We start from the raw sequence: 23,733 nt of genomic DNA, 5'->3' as shown, positions 1-23,733 counted from the left end.
ATTTTGTGTCATTGTTGGATGTTGTCTTTACAGAGTTGATTTCTGTCTGTTGGCGATTTATGTTATCGATCAGTACTACGGATGTAGTTTGTACTGGAAATGTTGATAACAAGACTCCGTATATATATTCGGGAAGAAAAGCCGGCGAAATTAGCTAGGCCATGAGACGTGCGGCCTCGTGAAGCTTCGAAGAAGCTTACGTCGAGTTTAAAATAAAGGTTACTGAGAAAGTTAAAAGTGAGATGAGCAGACTAAGAACACAAGCAAGCCTTGTGCCTTTGGCAGCGTTACAGACCGACAATTCATCCCAAACAAAAACAACCTTGTTTCAGAATGTTGGATCTCTCCACCTCCGGCTCCACCTCTACATTAGATGATGTGCGAAGTGATTACAACAGTGAAAAAGCTGATGTCAACATTTTGCTGAATCAAAACTTTGCTTGTCAGATAGAGATGATGCATATCAGCTTCGTGAATTTACAGGTCACAGAGATGACTTTAGTCAGTCTAACATAACAACTTGCAATGGAACTGCTGTGTACCTTCTAATGTTTAGAATTGTACTAAATTCCATACAGATGTAACTTTAATAATTTAGAAATTACTTTTATGGTTTTAACCCAACCAGTTCCAAATATTCATTTCATTGGTATCTATCGCTCGAAAACTAAAGTTACAATTTCACAGTTAATTCGTGCTCTTACTCACCTTCACAAATCAGTATTAATAGAACCTACAATTCCAACCAGGGCCCTAGCCAGAAACAAATTATGACTGAGGCAGTGTCCAAGAAATGAGTTGTGACTGAGGCAGTGTTCATGGTTTAATTCTCTTCCTGGGAATTTAGAGTGTTTTTGATGACTATAAACAACAAAAACGAAAAAAATGACGGAGGCAAGTGCCTCGGTTTGCCTGTTACTAGCTAAGGCCCTGCCAACTGTACTGCTTGGGGATTTCAATATTGATCTAATGCAGGCAAATACAGAACAAAAGGCTTTAATGAAATATCTTATAACAGGCAAAGGATACAGTCAGTTGATTAATCAGTACACCACTGACTACTGTAGACAGAGAAATCATGCACCACAAATTATGTGCACAATCAGCAGGTGATCATCAGCATTTTGAAATAAATTTCCATGAAAGCTGTTTGAATATTTGTTAACAAAAATTCACTATGGATAACATATGAGATCATTATAATTATTAATTTAGCTGAAGATGAAGCTTTACATACCAAATAAATATCTAAATGTATTAAGCAACTATTTGAATCACATATAGAAAACAGTCAGAACATTTATTGGCAGAAACAAAGAATGGTTTGAATTTCCTGTGCTTTTCGTGTTCTTAAATTCCTAGTCTCCATAGAGTTTCAAAATTACATGTAACTCTACCAGAATTTGGAGATGCTGCATGACGGTTACTCGCTTGATTACTTACACTTTTTTTTTTTGGTCAAACGGATTCCCAGTTCAGATATATCTACCAGTTCGTTAGTCGTCTCGTTTTTGCCTAGACAAATTATACGTCTGTGACCTACATGTTTAAAGCGTCTGTGTCTTCCGGACATATAGAATTTTTAAGTTCTTCTGAAAAGTTAATACGCCCTATTTAACGTCTGCCTAGGTAATACGATTATACATATAAGGCCAACGTTTACGTTTTGAGAAGGTAAGTTATTTGTCATCTATGTCATGGTTCTAAACCGCGTTCTCGCTTTGGCGAGAAAAGATAAAAATCGGGATAACTAGCGTTCAACGGCTATGTAAGTCGGAGTAGCCTACAAACTTTTGGACAACTCCATAGCAAGTAGAGAACTCGAAAGTGAGAGAACAAAAAAAGATACTCACCGTTGCCGAAGCGATCGACTCACTGGATCGTCTCTTGAAAGGTTTTATGTCAATGACCTAGTGAACGTACGTTTCTTGAGCAAAATAATCCAGCACGTCTACTGAGACACGAAACCCCAGGTCATGAACGTGTTCTCTGGTAAGCAGTCACTGGCGAATATTAATCGCGTTGCTCGGGACGTCAGCTCATTAATTAAATATCATTTTGCATAATTCCCATTACTGGTTGAATAAAAACATTACCTTATGTGGATTAGTCTGGAACTGATTGTTATCGACGCCGGACGACCTTTAAACCGAAACTGAGAAAGTTGTAAAAGAAGAAATTTCTTGAGGGGAAATTTCTAGGCTGGTGAAATATTTCAATTTTGATTCTGAATTTTCGATCAGTCTGAAATATACCTTTTCTACCGGACATTCTTCAGAATCTTACATTTGTTCATTTTTGTGGCCTACGGTGGTTTTCTACACAAGTAGGCATAGACCGTTATTGCGTGACAGGCCCAAAGAGCCTCTGCGTAGGAGGCAACTTTGGGGCAAGTATTGTGACAAGTATAACTTAAATAGGAAACATTTACAAGGACGTTTGTCCACTCCCTTGATTTGTGGGGGTAGAACTTAATAATCTTAGGCGCGCTAATAAAGCACGCGGGTCTGGCTTTCCCAACTTCGCTTCGTGCGTGTGACGCAAAGGTGAGTCTACTCGCAAGCTTTTGGAAATCATTCAAGTGTTGGTTGTGTCCTGGTGTACCGGTACACAGAGGGAATAACCATTGTACTCCTTTCTTTACGAACCTTTGTTTAGCTGTTGAACATTGTTGGGTCTTTTTTATCGGTTCTTGTGAACCGGTACACGAGGACAGAACCCAAGTGTTTAACACAGCCCGGGTGAATAATGTGCTGACACATCACGTACAGACCAATGAAGCACAAAATCTGAATCACCACCCGTTTATTGATATTCGTACCAGTTGCAGCAGTTTTCCTTACTGCACACGTGCGCCGTGCGAGAGGTTTTCTGCTAAAGTAATGTTTAGTTGATAGTCGAGGACAGGAAGTCCTTGCCCATCCACTTTGCATATCGTGATTAATCACAGATTGTTCAATAGAGCAATAGTCACAGTAGTCTCATTCTACCTAAAATACATAAACCAGGTAATCCAGGACGCCCTATTGTTTCATCTAATAGCCATCCCACTGAACGCATATCCCACTTCGTTGACTACCACCTTCAACCTTTAGTTCATAAACTGCCATCCTTTGTTAAAGACACTAACGACTTCCTTAACAAACTCCTTACCATCGGTAATTTACCCGCTAATTCCTTTCTAGTTACACTTGATGTTTTATCATTATATACTAATATTCCACATAATGAAGGTATTAATGCTTGTGAGCATTTTTTACGTACTTCCTTTCACAATACCATTCCTACTGGCACACTCTGTGACCTCATTCGCATGATTCTAACCATGAATAATTTCTCATTTAATGATAACCACTATCTTCAAATCCATGGCACCGCCATGGGTACTAAAATGGCCCCCTCTTATGCTAACCTTTTTCTAGGTTATTTCGAAGCCAACCCTTTGGAAAATGCCCCATTTCAACCCAACACTTGGCTACGATACATCGATGATATTTTTATGATCTGGACCGAAGGTCCAGACAACCTAAAAATTTTCATCGACTATCTTAACAACATTCACTCCACCATTAAATTCACCAGTTCACACTCTTCTATTAACGTACCTTTTCTTGACGTTAGTGTCTTTTTGACTAACGACGGTAGCATATCTACTGACCTCTACACCAAACCTACAGACAAACACCAACATCTACTCTATTCATCTTGTCATCCCTTACATACCAAAAAAGCCATTCCTTTCAGCCTAGCACTCCGCTTACGACTTATCTGTTCTACCGACGCCACGTTTAATACTCGCGCGGCTCAACTTACCACTTACCTCCTTAAACGAGGTTACAACCGTAATTTCGTCACCAAACAAATACGACGAGCCGCCGACATCCCCCGCAGACTTTCGTTACAAACCAAAGACGTCAACAAACTTAAACTTATACCATTTATAACTACCTTCAATCCATCACTCCCTCACATCTCTAACATCATTAAAAAACATTACAATTTGTTGCTCTCTTCTAACCGCTGCAAAAACGTTTTTCAACATTTGCCTGTTGTAGCGTTCAGACGCTCCCCTAACCTTCGTTTCTTACTAGTTACAGCTTAACTCTCTTCTAATTCTTCTAATCCCCAACTCCCTTCTGGTTCTTTCCGTTGTGGCAAAAACTGTGCTACTTGTCCCTACATTTCTCACGGACTTACTACATACACCTTCTTTTCTACCGGGGAAACACGCCCATAAAATCTAACCTGACCTGTGACACTAAAAACCTCATCTACATGATTCAATGTAACCGCTGTAATTTACAATACATAGGAGAGACGAAACGACGATTAAAAGACCGCTTTAATGAACACCGCCGTACCATAGATAACCCCAACAACAAATCTAAACCTACTACAGCCGCCGAACATTTCCTGTCCTCTCCTAACCACACCGCTAACGACATGCAATTAATCCCCATCGAGAAAATCGTTTCTAACCGGGACTCTATCCGTAAGGCCAGGGAAGCTTTTTTAATTCAAAAAGGCAGAACAATTGATCCTAATGGTCTGAACATCCGCGAAGAAACATATTAATTGTTTCCATTTGTTTTCTTTTATTATCTTCTTTTACCATGTTATTTTATTTTACCGTATGCTTATCTTTAATTTACGCTATCAATTACTTTTGCCTATTTTCGGTATTACGTAAATATCGGCTACATAAAAACACGTACCAATGTAAAATTTTCCATTGTACCTGAAGAAGGCTGGTTTGGCCAGCAGAAATATGGTACACCTTCAAAAAAATCATCCTACGTTGTGTCGGTTTTTGCTTTTGTATTCTTCATTTTATATGTAAAGCCGATCAGATCACTATTGATCCAACGTATACCAGTAGGATCATCGTTCCGGTTGCTTGCTTAAACATTTTATGGTCAGTGCATGGTTCCGCTTGCCAGGGCTATCCATGATGTTGACAGCTTGCTCGCAGCCGCAGTCTAGCCTTACTTTGCAACTGAGCACAAGATAGAAATACGGGATCTACAGACTGCATGTTTACAGACGTAAGAGAGCGGATTTTTCATACTCCTGACCTCGCGTGTTTATATTTATATAGGACCCCTTCGGATCAATTGTCTCAAAATATTAATTGCTGTTGGCATTCTTCCTAATTGTGTCGATATCCTAAGGAAACACAGTTAAGGTAAACAAATAATCATTTTGAAACAAGTGTTATTTAGCCCAGTCATTCAAGTGTGACTGAAATTATAACTGAAACACGATTTTGTTTGCCCAAAATCTGGAAAAACCAAAAATGAAAGGTCGAGCGGTGCGCTGACTGAATTGAAGTCTGGAGTACACTACCAATTGTAATCACTGATGCCACCGAATCAAAATTAGTAATAAACAGGAGTTTGAATGTCAGCTAATGAAATGAAGGCGTCGAAAGCACTCTGACAATCTTTGGGTGCGTTCCTTTTGGGAGATCTGGATCAGGATCAGTGGTCGGTGATCCAAGATCACTCGGATCATGGTGCATCAAAGGAACCGATGAATCCACTCTGGTCACGGATTCTCGGTTCCTTTGATGCACCATGATCCGAGTGATCTTGGATCACTGATCCTGATCCAGATCACCCCAAGGGAATGCACCCTTCGATTACTGCTAGCCTAAGATAAATCTTTTAAGCCGAATCACCGTAAAGGAAGGCAAGAACAAAGGAAAGACCGGCATGCAAAGCAAAACCGTACCGAGCAGAACCAGAAATCAGATAAAGTACACTTTCGTTACAGCAATAAACGGAAGTAGTTACCTTTTTGTGATAACACACTTGCTAACATCCCCTTCCTTCTCTGTCAAGACGAATTGTAATGGGAAATCCGCCATCATTTTGTGACTTCCTTTCCCTGGGGCTTTGCCTCGTATTTTCTCTGAACTTCTGCCTGACGACTTTTCTCTAATCGCGCGTTTCAAGGGGTGTCTGGAAAACCCGAATAGCGAATAGCGAATAGTCGCGAATAACGAATAGCGAATAGTCTCGAATAGTGCGAACAGTGGCGAACGGTCGCGAAAAGTGGCGAATAGTGACGAATAGTCGTCAATAGTCACCGCTTTAGACCTAATATCCAGCGTTAATTAATTATCCAAATAAGCAACAGAATTTCAGTGAATTTATTACCTTTTCTTCTCCGGACTCAGGCTAGTAGGCTGTCCATTGCCGACATTAAGAAAACAGAAAACACAAGGATAACCTAATAAAGACGTATTTACACTTTTGCAGCGGTTAAAACAGAAGAAATTTCGCTTAGAAACACGTGTTGTCCTGACTAGCGTCTGTGCCTTTTAGCGAGAAAATCCTATCCTAAGTTGCTACGAGGTTGATTGCGAGATACTGGGTACCCTATTTGCTACTATTTGCCACTATTTGCCACTATTTGCCACTATTTGCCACTATTTGCCACTATTTGCCACTATTTGCCACTATTTGCCACTATTTGCCACTATTTGCCACTATTCGCCACTATTAGAGACTGTTCGCCACTATTCGTACTATTCGTACTATTCGCTATTCGCTATTCGGGACTATTCGCTGTTCACTATTCGCGACTATTCGCTATTCGCCATTCAGGTTTTCCAGACACCCCGTTTCAAGAGATGAACACCGACATTTACCTCGAGGTATTTTAAAATATACATTTTCCGGCCGACGTTTATTCCAAGTGCGATTTTGGTAACGTCTAGCCAACTGCAGAGCAATTTGAGATCCCGGAAAGATAAAAGATAAAAGATAAAAGAAAGATAAAAGCTAAAAAAGGCTAGATTTTCTTGTGTGACATTCTTGTGGCTTGTCGTCACATCAACTCCATAACAAGTCTGCGTAGATCCGGTCCTCCCCAAGCAACAGCGGCGGCAAAAGGATTTGGTCTGCGTGGGGGGCCATTCTTTTCCTTTGTCGCCATGCATAACAAAGTCAGTTGACGAGAGACCAAAAGAATGATAGCCATGACCTGTACTTCCGCCACTCCCCTAAAAATTGATGACTTAAAAAGAAACAACAAAAATAATAAATTACAAAAAAAAAAAAAAAAAAAAAAATAGCTGGAAAATGCAACGAGAAGGGAAAACTTTCCGGCGCGTAAATACTGACAACAAAGGTTCTCGCATTCCGTTTTCATAGTAATAACTAGTTTTAGGGATCACTAAGGCAGCATAAACATCCTCTCTTACATACTTTATTTATTTCAACACGGTAAAATCTTCAGTGATAAATTGAAACTAAAAAAAAGTTCAATTATAGCGGAGCCCCATACCCATATGGGACAGAAAGAGAAACCCATGAATAGATTTTCTCATGGTTTTTATGGCTACCGGTATTGCTCGTGGGCGCTTGCGCACGACGACGACGGCGGCGGCGGAGTTGCCCAACATGGCGGCCATAAATGGGACACCTAAGCCAAAACGACGCTTAATTTTTCGCGGGCTTTCGCGGGCTTTCTGTAGCTCAACGCGGCTACACGGGATGCTACGTCAACGTTAGGTCTTCAGGTTAGCTGACGCTTTCTGTGTTTAGGTAGAAAACGGTTTGGAAAATATTTTTTCCTGCAATTTTCGCTGGTTTAAGTTTAAAACACGTTTGAAATATATAGCTGTGGTCAGGGGCACATTGGTGGCTACCCAGTGATTTAAGTCAAGCATCTTTGGAGGGATAACTGAAACTTAAAGCTGAGTGGTTATTTTTGATTTGTTTAGAGCTGCTTGTTGCTCTGTATTGTAATTTTTGGCATATCTTAGGAAGATTTTTAATTTTGATTAATAAGGTTACAGTCAAGGTTGCATGATGCCTGAAAAAACTATGACAGAAGAGTAGAAATGGAAAAAGAGAGAAAGAGAACGTGAACGACAGAGGAAAAGGAGACGAAACCGCAAGCAAGAGCAGCGCGAAGCGGAGTTAAGACAGCGGCGAGAAACGAGAAGCAACAGAACGGAGATTGCCAAACGAAGCGAGCCCACCCCAACCCCCTCCCCCTTCCTGAAAATAGTGAAACCAAGGTTTAATAGTATAGATATTTTTCCAATCAATAGTCAAGTGAAAGTTAGGTACCGTAACTTGATTTAAGGCAATCTGCAACCAGGAGAGCTATCGCTTATGCCACGAGGCCTTGTGAACTATCAATTCGTGTTGCACCGTGTTAAAACAAAATCCGTGTAATTTTCGTCTACTAACAGGAACCTACTACAGGAACCTTCATTTTCAACTGAACATACTGGAAGGAACACTCCTTCAACAACATAGATTTAAACTGGAGCGAAGCCTGTATCTCATATTTTAAGAACTTTTTTTTATTTTCGGTTTTTTATTTCGTAAAAAGAGCCGTTTTTTGCTCCCCGAAAGTGACGAACCCCAAAAGCTGCTCATTCCGAAAATAACGAGGGTCGTTACGTTCAGAGGTTTACGGTATGTGCCGATTCCTGTAAAATTGAAATATTTTTCTCTCTATAGAAACTGAAATTCTGATGTCAAATGATCTAGCGAAAGGAAGCCATTGATTTACTGTTTGTACTTCATTTTGGATTATTTGTTAATCGACGAGAAAGCTAAGACTGCGTCAAGTGAACTTTTTATACTAAAAAAGTTGTCTCTAGAGGTAATATAAAACCAGCTGTGATAATTCTCGATACATTATCTCGAAACGAGTTTTTTCATACAAGAACATCGTTAAAAAGTGAAGAAATATATCATTTAGTCACTAGCACGTGCGGCCTTCGTGAAAAAAAAAAATATCGAGCTCTCCCAACAAGATATAAAACTACGGGTGAAATCTTGCGCACTCTGATGGAATTCTCTAGCTTTAATCTGAATTATATTCTGTCACCGCACTGAGGGCTCACGTGAGATAGCATTGCGCCTGCGCGAACTCAGTGTGCTGCCGCCTTTGAAAGCGAACGGTGTTATATCATTGAGTAGCAATAATTTGCTCCTTGAGATGAAGGAAAAAAGTACCGAAGTCAATACACAAGAACAAAGAATGACTAAAGAGCATTCAGGGAGAAAGAGGAAGCCAGACCCGACGGAGAATATCCTCTCTACATCCGAAAACATCGAAGGACCAACAGAGAGTGGAGCCATAAATGGCGTCTCTCGTATTTCTGCTGATATGCAGTTCATGCTGACAGTTATGCGAGAAGGATTTGATAGTCTGAACCAAACAATATCAGCAACGTCTACCAGTACGGCTAATGCCATTGCTGAGGCGTTTGAGACGTTCAAAGGAGAGTTAGAAATCGCTCCCGAAGAGGAAAGCGTGCTAGAGAGCGCGGGAACGCAAGACCACGAGGTTGGCGAACCACCCGCAAAGAAGCGCTGTGACCAACTACCGGAAAAGCTCGATGAGGAAAAATCAGAGAAATCCCCAGAAATTGAAGCGCTTATCAATAGAGCCACTCACGCCTCTAATGAAGGAAAGAGTGAGGTATTAAAAAGCCTCAAAAAAGATCTCTTGAAAGAAGAAACGAGTCCTGAGGTGGACTGCGAGCTTGCGAGTGTAATCGATTCGATGCTCAAGGAGGGCTACCTGAAGAAAAGCTTCAGGATAGATGAATAAATATCATCGCCCAAAAAAACTGCCAAAACCTAACTAAAGTTAGAGTTAATCAAGCAGTCTGGGGTAATTTGAGCCCAGCAGTACGCTCACAAGATGTGAAATTGCAGAAAGTGCAAACTTCCTTGTTCAAAGGACTCTGTGCCTTGACGACTGCGGTAAACAAGTTGCTCGGAAATCTGTCCTCAATTCCCTCGGGGAATGAAATACTCCTGGAAGCCACTGATGCTTTTGCCCTGATAGCTAATGCAAATTTGGAGTTAAACCAGAGGCGTCGAGAGCTGATGAAGCCAGACTTAAATAATGATTACAAACATTTATGTTCGTCTTCCTCGTCTGTTACTATCACCGACCAACTGTTTGACGATGATTTAGCAAAGGAAGTGAAATAGTTGACTGAAGTCAACCGCGTCGGAAAGAAAGTTGCGACAAATCATGGCTCAGCACAGAGATCACGTTATGACCCCAGAAACACGAGGAATTTCAGCAACTATGATTCAAAGAGACATGGAAATCGTAGCAGGAGGCCTTTTTTAGGCTATCGAAACAACGATCGACAGTCTACCAACCCCAACAAGACAAGGAAACCAAAACAAGGGAAACCGAAATAAAGGCCACAGCTACAGACCCTGTTAACACAAATGATGTTAGGTAAGAGCTCGTTCCCTATTTGTGCCTAATGACAATATAGGTGGACGATTGAAACAGGTTTTCCCCCTGTGGCGCTGTTTAACTTCAGATCAGTTTATTCTTGATAGTGTGCAACACTACAAAATAGAATTTGCCCAACTCCCTGAACAGGAGTCTGTGCCACAGGAAATAAATTTTACCCCTCAAGAACAGATTATCATTGAGGAGGAAATTTCAAAACTCTTAAAAAAAGGTGTTATTACAGAAGCAAGTCACTGTAGAGGAGAATACATTTCTACCATATTTATTAGACCTAAAAAAGATGGTGGACATAGGTTGATACTTAACTTAAAAAAGCTCAATGCATATGTTGAGTACCATCATTTTAAGATGGACACATTGCAATCAGCTATAAGGCTCATGAAGACAAGCTGCTACATGGCATCTGTTGACTTGCGTGATGCATATTATTCAATACCCATTGATGATGAATACCAGGAAGGAGCACTCTGTACACCTTCGGGTTTATTCTGACAACACCACTGCGGTAAACTATATTGACTCTATGGGGGGTACACACTCCATGGAGTGCCATTCTGTTGCTAAGAACATTTGGCACTTTTGCATGGACAGACAGATATGGGTATCTGCAGCTCATATCCCAGGGAAAGAAAATATCCATGCAGACAGAGAGTCCAGGATTTTCAGTGATAATAAAGAGTGGATGCTTTCACCTCGCTTATTATGCGAGATCATTGACATATGGGGGAAACCCACCATAGACCTTTTTGCTTCTAGGCTAAACAAGCAATTAGATTGTTATGCATCCTGGAAACCAGACCCAGAAGCAACTTATGTGGATGCTTTTCCAATCAGTTGGGGTAATCATTTGTTCTATGCTTTCCCTCCATTTAGTTTGATTGCACGATGTTTACAGAAAATAGCGATGGAGAAATCAGAGGGTATCATAATTGTTCCTATGTGGGAAACTAAGCCATGGTACTCGCAACTATTACGCATGATAACGGATGTTCCAAGGACTCTGCCACAAAAGTCAGACACTCTTCAAATGCCAGCAAGGAAGGAAATGACACATCCTCTAATCAAGAAAATGACCATGATGGTCTGCAGAGTATCAGGCGGTCCCTTGAAACACAGGGAATTTCAAAACGAGCCTCGGACATCATCTTACAGTCATGGAGGAAGGGAACACGTAAACAGTATGTTTCATACATCAAGCGCTGGACCAAGTATTGTCATAGCAAAAATGTCAGTTGGGTTGATCCCTCTATTTCCCAAGCTTTAGATTTCCTTGTCGAGTTATATGACCAAGGTCTTGGTCACAGTGCTTTGAATACAGCACGATCGGCTCTCTCCTGTATACTAAAACCTGTAAATGGCATTACATTTTGGTGCTCATCCTACAGTCACAAGATTTCTGAAAGGAGTCTTCGAATCCAGACCAACAGTATCAAGATACACAGAAACATGGGATGTAGGAACAGTCCTGAGACATCTTAAGACAATCCCTACTACCAGGGATGTTCCTCTTAAAGACTTGACATTGAAAACAGTTGTGTTAATGTCTTTAGTTTCGGCCCAGCCTGGGCAAACCATACATATGCTAAATCTTGAGGACATGACAAGCACGGAGTCACAAATTACGTTTGTTATGTCTAAGCCTATAAAGCAAACCAAGCCTGGTACAAAATCAGTTCACGTTCAGTTTACTTCATATCCTGCTGACCCCCTCCTATGTGTGGTCACTACACTAAGGGAATATTTAGCACGCGCAAACGAGTTGCGTGGACAATGTAAACAAGTGTTTATTAGTTATCTCAAGCCTTTCCGTCCGGTGTCCAGGAGCACCATTAGTCGTTGGGTTAAAGTTGTTATGAAGGAAGCAGGGATTAATGTAGACAAATTTAAGCCACATAGCCCAAGGTCTACCTCCACATCTAAAGCCAGTTTGTGCTCTGTACCTTTCGACCAGATAATGTCAGCTGCTGGTTGGTCTTCAGCCACCACTTTTGCTAGGTTTTACAACAAGCCAATCGATGTAAACAATGGTTTTGCTGATAGCATTTTGTCACTTAAATAATTCACTAATAAACCACCTTGCATATGGTTCAAATGGTTTCATGTGTGCAGTTGCTTTGAAGTCTCACGTGAGCCCTCAGTGCGGTGACAGAATAGAATTCAACAATTAAACGAGACTTACCTGTAAGTTGAAGTTTGATTAGAATTCTATCTGTCACCAAGCACCGAGGGATTACGTGCCCGCCCTAGGTTTTTCATGCCCAACCCTTTCGTGGCTTGGTGCTGGATTTTCCACTGCACACATGGTAAGTGCTTTAAAAACTGAGTTCGCGCAGGCGCAATGCTATCTCACGTAATCCCTCAGTGCTTGGTGACAGATAGAATTCTAATCAAGCTTCAACTTACAGGTAAGTCTCGTTTAATTGTTGAATTATACTTCAACATGAACCTTCAGTGAAAACGAAAAACAATTGTAGTCATCAGTAGTTAAAGTATCTGAACTGTTGTCAGAAAAAGGTGAGGTCGGTGAGCTAAAGGGCATTTGATGAGATATCATTATATATATACTGAGTGCAATCAAGGTGAGGAAAATGTTATTTTAGTTCCAGTTACACCGAGTTGTTCGTGTTTTGACGTACCGGAATTTTACTGTACGTTTTAAATGTGACTTACTTCGACCCCCGCATACTTTAATTAGTTTCATTGATATGTTGGAATGAAATGCCGTTATAGGCTACCTGTTCACATTGTTTTGTGAAGACGGATAGATTTATCCCCCTCCATAAAAAAGACAAATTGTGGGAGCAATCATTTCTCTCACGTTTTTATACATATGTACAGCAGAAGATCCATACGTTGATGCTCATACTGTTTAATCGGGGAATGCGCAAACAGGTTTTCCGCGACTTTTATCTTTAGCGCCGTTGAAAGTGTGAAAGAGACTATTTAAGTATTTTTTTTTAAATATACAAACTTCACGTGACCTTAAGTTTGCTTATATCTGCAATTTTGCTTTTGCATCAGATTTACGAGCGGGAAAATCACTGAAAACAGAACAAAACAAAACAAAAAGTCTGCGGTCACTAAAAATATTTCAATCAAAAAGAAATCAATATAACTAGTAGTTTTTGTCACATTTTGCAATGTAGTAGAACCTGACTTTTATTTTCCAAGTTTATACTTTCGAAATCTGCTAATAAAGTTGGCAATGTTATTTTTAAATTGCATGCATGTATGAAGAAACCTCGAAACCGAGATGTTTTCTGGTAACATCAAAACATCAAAGTATAGTGTTAAGGTAAAGGAAACTAAAAACTTCGAACAAAAAGTACAATGCATGTGATATCTTTTGCAGCATTCTTTAATTTTGCGTGAGAACGAAGTAGATATGTACACTAATCTAAAAACCATTCCTGAGAGAAAAAATATACGCTTGTGTTTCACGACGTACCTCAATGATTTTTGGTACATGTTTACATGTATTTCAGTTTGATTTCACAAATCAAACGGAAACAGTATGATTAGTCACAGAGATGGTAACGAACGTTTTCAGTTTTTGTGGGCGCTTCAGCCTCCATTATGCTACTGTCGGCGGAATCTATTTGTCTACGTGTCGCGTATCGCGGTTCTTCTGGGAGGAATTGAGTAGGCTTATATGACGTGATCATTTGATACGGCGGCCATTGCTGAGTCGTGTAATATTTCAGATATTTTTCGACAGCTTTCCGTCACGAGTGAAGGTAAGTTATTTTCCATTTCTAAATTGCTTTGCCTCGTTTTTGTCATATATAATCCTTCTTCCCGAACTGCCATCGAGAACTGTGTTCTCTTTGTTATTTCAGTTAGATCTTCGTGAGAAAATTTCTTCGGCGATACAAAATTGTTTTTCTCACGCAAGCCATTAACTTATACAGGCTCGGCTAGTGTTCAGTGTGGATTGCACGGGAAAAGTATTCGCTTTCGCAAGCACTCACCTTCTTTACCCAAACGAGTGTCAGTTATTGGACTCTAATGTTATCACGTAAATCGTGTACATGTATTTGCACTGTGCAGTTATTTTGAGAGACCCTATTAGGGGTAAATTCCGACAAGCGACATGGCCTTGAAAAGGCGACATGAGAGCTATGAATTGGCGACGAACGACAGACTACTCCAGCGAAATAGAGAAAGTGACACCAATGCCAAGATAGACCGACAACGAATTTCGGAACTGAGAATGCATCGATTGTTTTAAACGTTTGAGTCGAAGTGAAGACGCATTTCCAGAGTTTTAAATGTGTTTTCCTGTCTCACGCGCGATGTCAACGGGTCGTGAAACCCAGGGTTTCTTATATATGCTAAAACGTCCACGTCCAATAAATCGAGTCCGTCATTGCTGAGCATTTTTTCTCACTCTCAGCTGAGTGAGCAGTGCTCTAAAACGCCTAAAAACAGGCTTAGGAGAAAGGTAAGAGATCTTCGACCGTCTGCTTCATATTTTTATTAGTAGGTAACCAGTGAAAGAATATGAAGCTGTATTATCAACAAATGGCATTATGGAAGGAAAGGAGAGACAGGGGAAAGTTGCCAAGGTCTTCTCGTCTTCAGCAGAAGATAAGGGTTACGCCAAATTCAAAGGAAGAATATAGATAGGAGAGGTTATCTGATTGAGGCCGTTGAGATTTTGAGTTAAAGAACGATTGTTAAACATAAACATGGTAAAAATAGTCATAGGTTCGATTGTACATTAGGTCCAAGTACTGACTGGAAAATGGCTGAAAATAGCAATTCCAAGCGTCTAAATTTCAAACGTTCCTGGGGGAGCATGTCCCCACATCCCCTAGGAGGTTAGCAACTTCAGCGCTCGAAAGCATGCCCAAGCCCTTAGAAAGCATGCCCCCAACCCCTTAGAAGATTTTGAAAAATTGAAGTAGCTAAGAAGTCTTTTCCTTCATTCTGAGTCGAAATATAATGCTTTAAAAGTAACCCTAAAGTAACCATTAAACCCACTGACTGGAGAAATGCTGGCTCTGCATAAGAATTCCTACTGCTGAAAAGTGGTCGAAGCAAGTGCAAAGCATACAAGGAGTAAATTATATCCAAAGAGATACTTAATTATATATCTACTTGACTAAAACAGCAAGGAACCTTCAATGCGTGAGAAATAATCGTTTCAGCGTGAGAGCGCAAGATTGAATTCGTTTGCGTGAACCTCATGCTCAATGCGTGAGACTTGAGAGTACTGTGTCGGTTTTTTTTTTAATAAACAAAGGTATTACGATGTGTTATACATGTAGCTTCGTTTTAATGGAAAAAGGTCAAATTTCCTGACACAACTCCTCTGAGATGAAATTCCGACAGGCGACATAAGAATCTTGCGAAATGCCGACATAGCTGGTGGCGAATTTCAGACAGGGGACATGGGTACCCCCCCCCCCCCCCCCCCCCTAACAGGGCCTCTTTTGAGCAGCTGTGAATGCAGTCAAACTGCTGAACTTACATGTACTGGAGCTACATGACAATATTAACTGCGAGTATGGGGACATCAATTGAACAATACCGGTCGAGGAAGCGAAGGATGCCTTATCACATGTTCAGCGGAGATGGATTCTTACAATGTTTTAGCTAAATGTGTCTCACTTGACAACATTGAAACAAATTCTGGACATGTACAGAAATGATGGGCTACATTTTGTCTACATCCCATTGCTTGTAAGGGGAAGTGAATGATAAGGAGAACAATCCAGGCCCTGCAGTATTTAATAATACTAATCCAACAACCACTGTGTGGGCAGGCCACAAGTCAAGGAACTGACAGAAGCACACTTTGGTGAAAACGTTGGTGAGCAATGTGTTGCAAATTATGTTCACTTGATTATGGTTAAAATTTACAATACACATAGAAGACAATCAAATAGAAGACACTGTACTCACAATATGCTTATTGGATCGTGCCTATACAGTTCTACAAAATATAAATTCTGTACAAAAAAATGTGTATTTGCCATTAACTGTTACAATGAGGTCAACTAATGTTCCAGGAAGAGTTTCGATTTTTGCGAGAATGTACATTCAATGCAACGTAATGCAATTTAATACATTGTTCATTATTTTCACTCTTGACACCAAACAATGCCCAATATATGTCTCTTAAATATTTACTTGCAGAAGCATTTTCCAATAATTTTCTTAAACTCATCAATAACTCATCAAGTTTAAACAATGTAAATCCTAACTGTGATGGTGTTTGGATATCTGATCTTATTTGACATAGATGTTGTAATTTTAAGTCGCCTTTTCCTCTTTAGTTCTAGTTTCAATTGAGAAGATAGGTGTACTTGTGTATATAGTGGGTCAAACACCGAAGACCACATTCCATCACGTTTAAAAGACTCTTCTCTATATTTGGAAATGTGGTTAAACACGGTCTTTCATGCTTGATGTATTACATCACTGTTACTACAATTGTTGTTTGTGGCAGTTTTTAAAGACGTCAGAGCACAGCTTTGACATATTTTAAATTTAACTTCGAGGATTTGCATGGGATACTCCTTTCATTCGGAAGATACACTTTGGTCAGCATTTAAGCGCTTCAAAACCTATTATATTTACAATTGTCTTGCTTACAAACATGGACTGGTCCTTTCAAAATGAAAGGTGTACTGCACATGTCTTGATTTGTGGTTATCAAGCTGATATGCAACAAGTTCAGCACGACCAGGAATGTGATTACAGTGAATGAATGTGTGTTCAAGAAATTCTCCTAAAACAAATGATAACAGTTGCATTGTGTTCTTCAAATAACATTTAATTAACTTCCCACTATGAATAGCATGATAAAAAATATGTTATTATCTTATTGTATTTTAAAGCAGATCCAACCGATCAAAGTAGTATTGGGTTTGACAGAACAATTATAACACCTACAATGAGGGACATCTGTATCAGGTCATGTGAGCATAAGAACCTAGTAAACCAGAGTGCAGCACACTGAGCAATGCGTAACACTCCTTTAGACATAATTTTTATGTTTGTTATGTAGCATTTGACTTTTTATCAAGCTTCAGCCGATAAACCTGTACTGTATACTTTTCATGTGAGTTGCTGGAAGCTCTGTTACACAACTCTTTATACAACTGTATGCTAACAGCCACTTGAAGATTAATATTGAATCCAGAAACAAACATGGATGCACTCTTCTATCCAGAAATAATTATGCAAACTACTAGTCAATCATCAACATATACTTTTAACATCACAAGGCTCTTCATGTATCAAAAGAAGCATGCAAACTATATGAACATGTTTTTTTATATTGTGTTTACTGCATTTACAGTAAAATTTTACCACATTTTGCATCATCTTAAAGCTGGCAATCAACCAAAGAACCTACTTCCTGTATGCAGATTGATTATTCTTATTCCACGTGACAACATTACTTTCCAGTCATGACAAAACGTATTCAGAACTTCAGTGGAATCGACACCATTGACAAGGTGTCTATTTGGGACCAACTGTTGAATTCTCAGTTGCTGATTTTATTATGTAACTGCGGCTTAGATATTGCAGCAAACCCTCTTGGCAGTACATGCGCAAGTTAATTTGATATCTGTAAACAGTCTTCAATAAAATTAATAACAACTCACCTATGTTGATACCTAATAATCAATGTTACTTCATTTATTTAAATTTATACCCTTATCTTTCTAGTGATGGCCTATTCACTTGTAGTGCTTTAACTCCCGAATACTAACGTTTAAAACTAGCACTCCAATTGAATGAAATAAAAGTAAATCTAAGCCCACACAAGTACGCTTTGCGGACCTATTTTTTTTGAATGTCATGTTCTAACACAGTTTTGGTTTTTTTCCAAACCGTCTTCCGGACCACGTATATAAATGAAAGGGCGAATTGTTGTCATATTGTCATTCAGTAGCAATTCATCTCAGAGGATTGAACTATTGCAAGGTATAAGTAGCCTTTAATTTAAATGCGTTGAATCAAATGTTGAATTTACAATTTTGAAGTGTGGTTTCAACATGCAGCTTATTTTTGTGAACTATTGGGCATTCTGAGAGATTTAGTCCATAATAGCCTTGGATATGCAAATATTTCTTCCTTTTTCAGAAAGACTGACAATATGGCTTGTACCATGAAAAAGAGAGAAAAGAAAGAACAATATCATCGTTTGTGGTCGATGGCAACTAAGACCTGTTTGTTTCTGACTGTGAAAAACGATAAAGTTGAAAGTGTCAGGTGTAAAGAAAGTGCACGTAACGATGGTTCAGAAGAATCTAGTAAGTTACAGCTTTTCATGTCGATGAATTCGTTTCTTTCACTTGTTGTCTAGCAGCATGGTAAAGGTAAGGTAAAGTCTGCATGCGAGCCAACTGGCCCATCAGGCCGGAGCTTATCCCGGTTTCTGTAGCATGAAGCGACTAGGAGTATTTCTACTCCCCCCTGGATGAGATGCTAGTCCATCGCAGGGTTACCCCAAGCATTAAGTTCGCCGGTACCCATTTATACACCTGGGTGGAGAGAGGCACTGTGACAGTAAAGTGTCTTGCCCAAGAACACAGCACAATGTCCCCGGCCAGGGCTCGAACCCGAACCGCTCGATCCGGAGACGAGCGCACTAACCATGAGGCCACCGCGCCTCCCAGCGTATTGGCAACGTACTTCATCATAAAATTCACAATTTTTGACTTGTGTGTAATAATTGACCTAGTGTTATGCGTAATCCATTGTTTTATCAATTCAATTCAATATGCCAGTCCAACACCATTTGCCTCTAATCTATCTGTAGACAAAGTGTCTATTGTGGTTAAACTTAAGTCGCACTCGAAGTGGCTGGACTGTACCACATTACTGGAACTTATACCGGTCTCCGTACACGGAAGTGCGGACAAAGGGTAATGTTACTTCCCCCGAAGGGAATGCTAATCCGTGGTAGGTTAGCCTCCAGCATGTTTCAACGTTTCTTTAACACATCGCCACTAGGGCACCGCCTCTCCTTCTCGTCTACTTGATACAGTTTGGTAGTATTGATCCGTCAAACTATTAAAACTGGAAACTGAAGGATACTGTTGCCGGAGCCACCTTAAATGTAAAAATTGCATATTAATCCTTTTATTTCGTGTTTTTGTCTTTTCTTTGACACAATTAAGGGAAACTGAAAGTTGAGGAAGCACAAGATACTCCTCCTTCCGCAATTTGTTGGCGGATTGTGTTTACACTAGGCACCAAGGATTACGCCCTGCATGTAGACAACAGCAACACTGTAACTACAGTGGAGGTGGGTTATGAATCTCGCTTTCTTCCGTGCATCCTCTTCACCAGACATTAGAGATCAACAAAAATGCTGATTTACGAGAGACAAAAATGCTGCTGTAAGTGAGAGAAAGTCCTCTTTTCTAGTCGCAGATCACAAAACATCATTCAAATGTGCTCTTTACATCTGCTTTACTTTATGATATATGTCAAAGCGTGAGGTCAACAAAAGCAAATTTTGTTGACACTGGCCTTCGGCCACGGCCTGCATGTACAAGATTACATATCTAATTAACAACTAGATATTGGACCGGAATGCTGATCATTTTCATTCTGGAAAATTGTGCTAATCGATTAAGGTTTAGGGAAGATCCGATATAATTGAGCTATTGAAATTATATTTGGCTCCGCAATAGGCATGCATTATCAAAACTACAAAATTAATTCTCTTGAAATGATGCTGAGTTCAGAATCGTTAAGTTCACTAAGTTAAGGGGCAAGACCCAAACACTTTGCTAAATTGCTGAACCGTATTTCATAGGGAAAAGTTGTTTTTTGTCTTGAAAGAAATGTCGGATTTGTCTGTGAACTATTTGACGCATTTGGGGGAGTGTTGATCTTCTAAAACACAACATGACCAATAACGACCATTGTGTCTCCTTTTTCTGTCAGAGGTTCCTGATGAAAATGCATTAAAAAAGGCAACCTGTTTTGTGCCAACAAAACCAGTTAAATCTCAACCATTCGCAGCATGGGAAGTGAAGTCCTCTGGCCCGAGCCAAGGGAAGTACATCGCTGTTGACGAGGAAGGACGCTTATCGGTTAGAGCATTTGATTTTACACCATGTCGCCTGGGCGCTACTTTTGTAATAATATAAGTATGCCCGCGGCGGGAAGAAAAACAAGACGGTTAAAATGTTAACAACTAAGCTTTATGAAAAATGAGCAGCTGGATACATTTCTAGATATTCGGTTTTGACTTTTTTGTTATTGAGATAAGAGAAAAAAAATGCATATCGTAACAGCTTCGAGATTGAAAATATATGGCTGTAATTAATATAATCATTTGAATTAAAGAGAAAGTGAGAGTTACAGTTGTTTGTATAGTAAAAGACAGTTATTGATCGAACGGAGGGGGGGGGGGGGGGGGGGGAAGCATTGAATAAATTACCCAATCGAGAGGCTCGGTAACAGTCCCCGTTATTCATTGATATAAGGTAGTTTGACCTTTTAGGGCAAAACAATTTAACCAAAACAACCCCCGATTTATTTTTTCGTTGCAACGAAATATTTATACAGATACAGATAGATTTATGGAGTAGGACTAATTCAAACATATCAATTCGCTACTCCGAGTTTCATGCTTCTCGCAATCCTCAGGCAACTGTCACATATATATATAGATACGTGACATTAACACTTTCATGAAAACTGCAGGTACCAAGAGAAATAACATCAAACGCACTGATAACAGTCCAAAGGGTGAAAAACATATGCCATTTGGCCGAATTCAGAGTTGTTATGCATGGTTAAAGAGGAAAACAATATGTTTAAGTCACACTTAAACTTTTTTTTAGTTTTGAATATTGTCAAAATTACATTGACGCAAGCTCGAGACCAATAAAATATTCCGTTTTCCTTGTTTTGTGCCTATGTTCATGTCGACGGGTATCCTTACATATAATGCAATGAGACCTGCAGACGCTACGCGCGTTGGTCTTTGTTAAGCCTCTAAACGACCTCTAAAAGCCTGACTTTACAAAATTGTAATCAGGCTAGGTGAAACATTTGACTGGAAATTAAAAACAAAAACCCTTTTATAATATTTGGTCGCGATACGAGCCTTTTCTAATTCATGTTAGCATTTAAGCTTTTCTAACCTTTATGCAAATATAGATTTTCTTGCATTTTACAATTTTCAACATTTCTTCCAAGTTTCTCATTTACTTATTTGAGTTTAGGAATATTAGCATGGCCACTCCAAAACGTGCTCTCTTCATCGGGGCAATATTCTTCCTTGTTACTGCTACAATTAACGTCTCTCTATTACCCGTTCATAGCACTACAAACTGCCCCTCATCTACCACTGATTTTTTTGGAATTTCGCCGGAGAAGAACAGCTTTAAGTCCAATTCCTATTTCACCCGACAATCAACAACAATATGGCGGACCAAACGCTTGCTTGTGATAGCAAAGGTTAGAAGAACACAGCGTGCATGTGCATTGTATTGTAACTCTACATTGACTTTTCGACCGCTTCTCAAGCTGATCTTCGACATAGAACTCAATCCTGGTCCGACTGGTTCCTTTAACTGCTCGGTGAAGGCAAATACCAGAAACATCAACAACGTAAAGATTGCTCACCTTAATGTTCGCTCGCTGAAATGCCGGGATCACTTTTTACTTGTTAAAGAGACTATTTTATCAAACAAATTCGACGTGTTTACTATATCTGAATCTTGGCTAGATGCCTCTGTTTCAGATTTGGAGATTGAAGTGCCTCGTTATAACATCTACAGGGTCGATCGAAGCAACAAGACTGGCGGCGGGATCTGTGCATACGTCTTGAATACCTATCGTGCAGAATTAATGGGTGATATCTCTGACATTTCAACCACCGGTTTTCATCAGCTTTGGTTGAAAATACAGGTCAGGAATTTAAAGTCAATTATTATTTGCACTGTCTATAGACCTCCGGATACACCGCTAACCTGTTGGGAGAACGATTTAACAACAACTTTGATTTATGCGTTATCACTGGACAAGCCTGTGTACATAATGGGGGACTTAAACTGTAATCTTCTCAGCACCGATTGTAGAGAATCGAAATCTTTAACCAGTTTTTACGAGTCGTTTAACTTATCGCAATTAATTGCTGCTCCTACTAGAGTGACCGAATCGTCGCGGTCTCTTTTAGATGTTATTCTCGCTTCGCAAACCAAACAAGTTGTCAAGGCTGGTGTCATGGACAGCTTTATTAGTGACCACGACATGGTCTTTGCCGTCCTACATCTGAAAGTATCCCGACCTAAGACCACATATATTACAACTAGGAGTTTAAAAAACTACAATCCAGACGCTTTTCAGTTTGATATGTCCGGTGCACCCTGGTCTGTTGTGGAAGTATTTGACGACGTTGATGACAAATTACACGCATTTGATCTGTTGTTCAATGAAATTCTCGATCATCACGCTCCGATTAGATCAATTAAAGTTCGTGGAAAACCAAATCCCTGCATAACGGAGGAGATACGTGAACTTATGAAATCTAGGAATGTCTGGCGCAAAACAGCTCGTAGAACTAATGATCCACATGCCTGGTCTACCTATAAAAACCTTAAACACCAAGTCAGGAAGTCAATCAGAGCAGCGGAGAGTGAATTCATCAAAGATCAGATTCAAAACAACCCACGGAACACAAATTGTATTTGGAAGGCAATCCGGCTCTGCATCCCTAAAAGATCAGTCTCCCCTAAAGTTTACAGCAAAGAGGACAAGATCGTGGCGGATACTTTCAATAATTTTTTTGCGTCTGTTGGAAAATCAACCAATTCCAAAATAAAATCTTTGGCTGAAGAGAACAACTTCGACTTGAATAACAGCATCTTTACTCCTAGAATTTTTCCGACATCTGAGCAATTTACATTTCATTCTGTTGAATGTAAACAAGTCGAGGACATTATAAATGCAATGCCTTCTAATAAGGCTCCTGGGATTGATAAAGTGCCAACTCGAGTCATTAAAGACTGCCTGCCGATTATACTCCCTTTTGTTACATCAATCATCAATGCTTCTCTTTCATCTTCAACATTCCCAGGGATCTGGAAAACAGCCGAAATCACACCTATTCCCAAACAAGGCAATCACGAACTACCTAACAATAATAGACCAATTTCGCTACTACCTGTGTTGTCAAAGGTCTGTGAAAGAGTCGCTTATAATCAGTTTGTCACCTATTTGACAACAAAGAAGAGGCTGACGACAAAACAAAATGGAAGCAAAAAATGGCACTCTACTGAAACATCATTACTTCGCTCGACTGATGCATTTCTTAAAGGAATAGATAAAAAGAAATTAACTGCCTGTGTTCTCCTAGATATGAGCAAAGCGTTTGATAGTGTCGACCACCAAATACTGTTACGAAAACTACAAGACGTTGGCGCCTCAACTAGTGTGCTACAATGGTTTAACAGCTATCTCACAAATAGATAGCAAGTTGTACGAATTCACTCC

General features: G+C 39.8%; 1 protein-coding gene and 1 pseudogene across 1 annotated transcript; both read left to right on the top strand.

The window, feature by feature from the left end:
* The first annotated feature begins 9,138 nt into the window (after positions 1-9,138).
* LOC149111868 (uncharacterized) lies at positions 9,139-10,193 on the top strand (annotated as a pseudogene).
* Positions 10,194-18,333: 8,140 nt separating this feature from the next.
* Positions 18,334-20,588, top strand: LOC149111867 (uncharacterized). Its single transcript, XM_089289458.1, has 3 exons — positions 18,334-18,527; positions 19,398-19,525; positions 20,173-20,588. Exons 1-3 carry the CDS (start codon positions 18,371-18,373, stop codon positions 20,194-20,196), a joined length of 309 nt encoding a protein of 102 aa, XP_089145584.1. The 5' UTR covers positions 18,334-18,370; the 3' UTR covers positions 20,197-20,588.
* Positions 20,589-23,733: the final 3,145 nt, after the last annotated feature.

Source organism: Orbicella faveolata, unplaced genomic scaffold, assembly GCF_042242905.1.
Source record: "Orbicella faveolata isolate gen_17 unplaced genomic scaffold, um_ofav_v1 contig_2, whole genome shotgun sequence".
In the NCBI taxonomy this organism is placed as follows: domain Eukaryota; kingdom Metazoa; phylum Cnidaria; class Anthozoa; order Scleractinia; family Merulinidae; genus Orbicella; species Orbicella faveolata.
The sequence above is the reverse complement of the archived record's forward strand: the minus strand, read 5'-3'. Positions and strand labels throughout refer to the sequence as shown.

Coding starts and splice junctions, on each gene's coding strand:
- LOC149111867 (XM_089289458.1), top strand. CDS start 18,371: ATGGCTTGTACCATGAAAAAGAGAGAAAAGAAAGAACAATATCATCGT. Junction 18,528..19,397: donor CGATGGTTCAGAAGAATCTA/GTAAGTTACAGC, acceptor GACACAATTAAG/GGAAACTGAAAGTTGAGGAA. Junction 19,526..20,172: donor ACACTGTAACTACAGTGGAG/GTGGGTTATGAA, acceptor TTTTTCTGTCAG/AGGTTCCTGATGAAAATGCA.